Raw genomic sequence first — 6000 nt, 5'->3', positions numbered from 1 at the left:
TGGTCAGCCAACCCAGAGTCAGACAGACAGACCAACACAGGTTGATAAAAATGAAGAGTAGAGGGCGTGAGTGAGTGAGAGATAAGTGAGAGAGAGTGAAGTGAGGGGCGTGAGATTCATTCAGTAGTGAGGGGGGTCGAGGGGGCCCAGCTGCGCCGCTTGACATGCACACCACGTGCGCCGCGCAGTCTGCCCCACACGCCCGGGACCCTCACATTTACCATTATCTCCGGCTAACTTGCACGCTTTCCCGCCACCTTTTGGGTCACGCTGGAGACGCTAGAGAGGTACTTGAGGCGTGAGGCGGCGTGAGGGATATGTGAGGAGTGGGGGAGGAGTGTGTGTGAGGTGGTTAGTGGGCGGGGCGGGGTTAGGCCACGCCCCCCTGGGAGTGCGGGCTGTGATTGGGTGTCGAGGGCGAGTGAGGGGCGAGGGCCGGGGTCGGGGCGGCGAGGAGGGCCAGTTGTTGGTGTGGAGCTGGCGCCTCAACACGGGACCGTGGACCATGTTAGTGGTGTGTGGAGTGAGTCCGAGTGTGTGGTGATCACTAGTCAGGTGTAGAGCCATGTGGCGGCTCTTGTGTGCGCCACCGAACCTTGGGTCCGAGTAGGCGGGCCATCCCAGCACGCTGGACATGTGCCCTGGGTGGTGGGCGGGTCGCGGCTGCCTCTTCGGAGTGTTCTTGCTGCTGCTGCTGCTGGTGGCGGGCGGCGCGTCAGCCCCCGCCGCCCCTAGCACCACGCCCGGGGCCTCAGGGGCGCCACCGCAGCGTCGCCAGCATTCCGCCGGTGGGGCCTCGTGGGTCCCCCGGGCGCGCCGCCCCCCGCCGCCACCGCCAGACGTGGTGCCTGGGAGCCAGGTGGTGGCGCCCCTGGTGCCCGGCAGCACCGCCTCAGACCCCAGTCAGATGGTGCGCAATACGCGCAGCACTCTCGCCAACATCACCAGGAATTTTCGTCATCACCATATGTACCGGCAGCAGCTGTATAGTGAGAACGCTGGCCGGGTCATGAAGCTGCTCACTGACGGCACTGTACACTTCACTGACAACTTCACCGACCCTCACAGTGAGTAACTGCTCTCATTCTCCCTCACAGGTCACCCTCGTCATGCGGCACCCGCAGGTATACTCACGCAGTATACTCACGCAGTATACCCAACACTCACACCTCAACCCACACTGCCGCGCGCTCCTAATTACCCACAACAACACGGAATTGTGGCGCTCTTGCGCTGAAAGATGCCGTCCCGGGCTTAATGATATTCATAATAATGTAATTAGTAGAAACTGGTGAGGGGGGGAGGGTAAGAGGTGGTGGGAGGAGTCATTAACAGGTGAGGGAGGTGAGTGGAGGTGTGAGTGTGGGGCTCAGACCCCCGGGGGTACCACAGGCCTCACCTGAAGGTGCAGCTGCTGCAGGAGGGCCATGGCGCACCTCCCCCCACCCCCTACCCTACCAACCCCCCCCCCCACCCACCGCCGCCGCCCCGCGCAGGCACTCGCCCGCTCTCTGGCCTTCTATAGGTGCCACTGGTCTGTTGAGTTCCCCCCCCTGTCTGCAGGCTGTTGGTCCCCCCCTGTCTGCAGGCTGTTGGAGGTCCCCCTGTCTGCAGGCTGTTGGAGGTCCCCCCTGTCTGCAGGCTGTTGGAGGTCCCCCCCCTGTCTGCAGGCTGTTGGTCCCCCTCTGTCTGCAGGCTGTTGGAGGTCCCTTCCCCCTGTCTGCAGGCTGTTGGAGGTCCCCCCCCTGTCTGCAGGCTGTTGGTCCCCCTCTGTCTGCAGGCTGTTGGTCCCCCTCTGTCTGCAGGCTGTTGGAGGTCCCTTCCCCCTGTCTGCAGGCTGTTGGAGGTCCCCCCCTGTCTGCAGGCTGTTGGTCCCCCTCTGTCTGCAGGCTGTTGGAGGTCCCTTCCCCTGTCTGCAGGCTGTTGGTCCCCCCTGTCTGCAGGCTGTTGGAGGTCCCTTCCCCCTGTCTGCAGGCTGTTGGAGGTCCCCCCCCCCCTGTCTGCAGGCTGTTGGTCCCCCTCTGTCTGCAGGCTGTTGGAGATCCCTTCCCCCTGTCTGCAGGCTGTTGGAGGTCCCCCCTCTGTCTGCAGGCTGTTGGTCCCCCTCTGTCTGCAGGCTGTTGGAGGTCCCTTCCCCCTGTCTGCAGGCTGTTGGAGGTCCCTTCCCCCTGTCTGCAGGCTGTTGGTGGTCCCCCCCTGTCTGCAGGCTGTTGGAGGTCCCCTCCCCCTGTCTGCAGGCTGTTGGAGGTCCCCTCCCCCTGTCTGCAGGCTGTTGGAGGTCCCCTCCCCCTGTCTGCAGGCTGTTGGAGGTCCCCTCCCCCTGTCTGCAGGCTGTTGGAGGTCCCCTCCCCCTGTCTGCAGGCTGTTGGAGGTCCCCTCCCCCTGTCTGCAGGCTGTTGGAGGTCCCCTCCCCCTGTCTGCAGGCTGTTGGAGGTCCCCTCCCCCTGTCTGCAGGCTGTTGGAGGTCCCCTCCCCCTGTCTGCAGGCTGTTGGAGGTCCCCTCCCCCTGTCTGCAGGCTGTTGGAGGTCCCCTCCCCCTGTCTGCAGGCTGTTGGAGGTCCCCTCCCCCTGTCTGCAGGCTGTTGGAGGTCCCCTCCCCCTGTCTGCAGGCTGTTGGAGGTCCCCTCCCCCTGTCTGCAGGCTGTTGGAGGTCCGGTCCCCCTGTCTGCAGGCTGTTGGAGGTCCGGTCCCCCTGTCTGCAGGCTGTTGGAGGTCCCCTCCCCCTGTCTGCAGGCTGTTGGAGGTCCCCTCCCCCTGTCTGCAGGCTGTTGGAGGTCCCCTCCCCCTGTCTGCAGGCTGTTGGAGGTCCCCCCCCTGTCTGCAGGCTGTTGGTCCCCCCCCTGTCTGCAGGCTGTTGGAGGTCCCTTCCCCCTGTCTGCAGGCTGTTGGAGGTCCCCCCCCCCTGTCTGCAGGCTGTTGGTCCCCCTCTGTCTGCAGGCTGTTGGAGGTCCCTTCCCCCTGTCTGCAGGCTGTTGGAGGTCCCCCCCCTGTCTGCAGGCTGTTGGTCCCCCTCTGTCTGCAGGCTGTTGGAGGTCCCTTCCCCCTGTCTGCAGGCTGTTGGTGGTCCCCCCCTGTCTGCAGGCTGTTGGAGGTCCCCTCCCCCTGTCTGCAGGCTGTTGGAGGTCCCCTCCCCCTGTCTGCAGGCTGTTGGAGGTCCCCTCCCCCTGTCTGCAGGCTGTTGGAGGTCCCCTCCCCCTGTCTGCAGGCTGTTGGAGGTCCCCTCCCCCTGTCTGCAGGCTGTTGGAGGTCCCCTCCCCCTGTCTGCAGGCTGTTGGAGGTCCCCTCCCCCTGTCTGCAGGCTGTTGGAGGTGCTCGTGGTTCGTATGCGCGCTATGGCCAAAAGTGGACGTAATTTGAAATGAAATCGGCTCACGAAAGTGACGTACTGTCCTGTTTTCTTTTTGAGTCGTCCGGCTTACTCGGAAAGGTTAGGAGAGGAAACTTTTATTTAACGTTTTTCATAACGTTTTGAAACTTTATGAGAATTTCCTGCCCACCTAACCTACCAGAGGACCCTTAACTAAGGTACTCCTGCTGCAGCGTGTGTATACCTGCTTGATACCTGGTTGATGGGGTTCTGGGAGTTCTTCTACTCCCCAAGCCCGGCCCGAGGCCAGGCTCGACTTGTGAGAGTTTGGTCCACCAGGCTGTTGCTTGGAGCGGCCCGCAGGGCCACATACCCACCACAGCCCGGCTGATCCGGAACTTCTCTTAGAAAACAGTCCAGGTATACAAGGTCCCGCTGGTGTCTTAGTAATTAGCAAGACTTGAAACACCTCTGGGCCTCTTGGTATTATTATGATGGCAGTGTTCTCTCATTCAGGTATATTCTGAAGCATGTCTGTGTGGTCTCGTACGTGTTGATGAACTGTAAAAGTGTTTGGGTAGTGAATGTAACATTTCTAAGGACCCTAGTTTACCACGGGCCAGATTCACGAAGCAGTTACGCAAGCACTTACGAACCTGTACATCTTTCCTCAATCTTTGACGGCTTTGGTTACATTTATTAAACAGTTTACAAGCATGAAAACTTGCCATTCAACTGTTGTTATTGTTATAAATAGCCTCCTGGTGCTTCGGAGCTCATTAACTGTTTAATAATTGGAAACAAACCCGCCAAAGATTGAGAAAAGATGTACAGGTTCGTAAGTGCTTGCGTAAGTGCTTTTGTGAATCTGGCCTCTGGTCTACTTGTAGTTGGTGTGTGGCAGGATTGTGGTTTGAGGAGTACAGGAAACTACTGAGAGACTTGTCAGTGGTCCTCAGGAGTGGGTTCTGTGACGGCTGAGACTATGCAACAGAGGTATTTGGGTCGAGACGGGTAATACGGGCTCACCATAGCCCGTGCTACTTGGAAACTTTTGTTCCGAGTAGCGAATCTTAAACAACAACAACGGGTAATAGACTCGCACAAGAGTGTCACTTACTCATACATAGATCATACATACATCATACATAGTTCACAAGTATGTGAACTATGGTGTTCAGTTTCTGAACCCATTATGTGCCTCTCACCCTTTCCACCACCGCCCATGGGATGGGTATAGGCTGCTTAATAAACGACATTACATGAAAGTGTGTGTATTTACTATTTGTCTGCAGAATCAGGCAAGCAGCCCTTAGCAGCTGTCTATCTCCCAGGTACCTATTTAATGCTAGGTGAAGAGGAGCATCAGGGTGAAAAAACTTTTCCCATTTGTTTCCGCCTCCGCCGGGAATGGAACCCGGGCTATTAGGACTTCGACCCCCCCCCCCCCCCCTCAAAGTGCTGTCCACTCAGCCGCGAGGCCTCACAAATTGCGTGCTCACCTAGTTGTACTCAATTGTGCTTGCGGGGGTTGAGCTTTGTCTCTTTGGTCCCGCCTCTCTACCGTCAATCAACTGTTGTACAGATTCCCAAGCCTACTGGGCTCTATCATATCTACATTATAAACTGTGTATGGAGTCAGCCTCCACCACATCACTGCCTAATGCATTCCATCTGTTAATTACTGACACTGAATTTTTTTCTAATTTGTTTGTAGTTCATTTAGGTACCAAGTTTCCACCAGTGCCCCCTTGTTTCTGTCAGTGCATGTGTAAGAGTTAATGTGTAACTCATATATCTATCATTATTACCTTCACATGTATCAATAGATGTATATGAATGTAAGTACATAGGGACTGTTAGGAGGGTAGAAATAGCCTAAGCTACTCTATCCCTTTGAGATGTATTTATTGCTTATCTCAATAAACATACTTGAACTTGAACATAGGGACTGGTGGTGGAACTTAACACAGGTAGCACCTGTGTTATAACACAGGTAGCACCTGTGTTACCAGGTGCTTCAGTAACACCGCCAATACTGGTGGTGGAACTTAACACAGGTAGGACCTGTGTTACCAGGTGCTTCAGTAACACCGCCAATACTGGTGGTGGAACTTAACACAGGTAGCACCTGTGTTAACAGGTGCTTCAGTAACACCGCCAATACTGGTGGTGGAACTTAACACAGGTAGGACCTGTGTTACCAGGTGCTTCAGTAACACCGCCAATACTGGTGGTGGAACTTAACACAGGTAGCACCTGTGTTACCAGGTGCTTCAGTAACACCGCCAATACTGGTGGTGTTACTTCAGTATTGATATATGTGCAACGTTTCTATATGTAAGTGCATGTGTACGAATTAACGTGTAATGAGTTACGGTTTGATAGTAATGAAGGTACATACCAAGAGTGTCATGGGTGACCTTGGTGGTTCAATACATACAGGTTTTGGGTTGTGTGAGAGGTCAAGATAACACTATAAGCCAGGGCTCGTAACCTAGGCCTAATGCATAGGCCTATTGTGAGTAATTGGAGCATATCAAATGTGATGTTTATACCTATCAGTTCTTTTAATTGTGAAAAAAGTAGGGTGACTAGTTCAAATGTTGGTGGGAGGAGGTGGCTAATGTGGATAAAGTTAAATCCATGCAGATGGGGAGAGATGGAAAGTGTGTGAAAAAAAAAAAAAAAAA

At 55.8% G+C, this 6000-nt stretch overlaps 1 protein-coding gene across 1 annotated transcript in view; it reads left to right on the top strand.

The window, feature by feature from the left end:
* The first annotated feature begins 476 nt into the window (after positions 1 to 476).
* The window catches only part of LOC123772100 (uncharacterized), a 226668-nt gene continuing 221144 nt past the window's right edge, over positions 477 to 6000 (top strand). Inside the window, exon 1 of the mRNA XM_045765049.2 lies at positions 477 to 1067. Coding sequence (XP_045621005.1) covers positions 635 to 1067 — 433 coding nt within the window. The 5' untranslated portion in view covers positions 477 to 634. The remainder of the gene's footprint in view (positions 1068 to 6000) is intronic.

The sequence above is a fragment of the Procambarus clarkii genome, chromosome 69 (genome assembly GCF_040958095.1).
Source record: "Procambarus clarkii isolate CNS0578487 chromosome 69, FALCON_Pclarkii_2.0, whole genome shotgun sequence".
In the NCBI taxonomy this organism is placed as follows: domain Eukaryota; kingdom Metazoa; phylum Arthropoda; class Malacostraca; order Decapoda; family Cambaridae; genus Procambarus; species Procambarus clarkii.
This window is presented reverse-complemented; position numbering and strand designations above follow the sequence as displayed.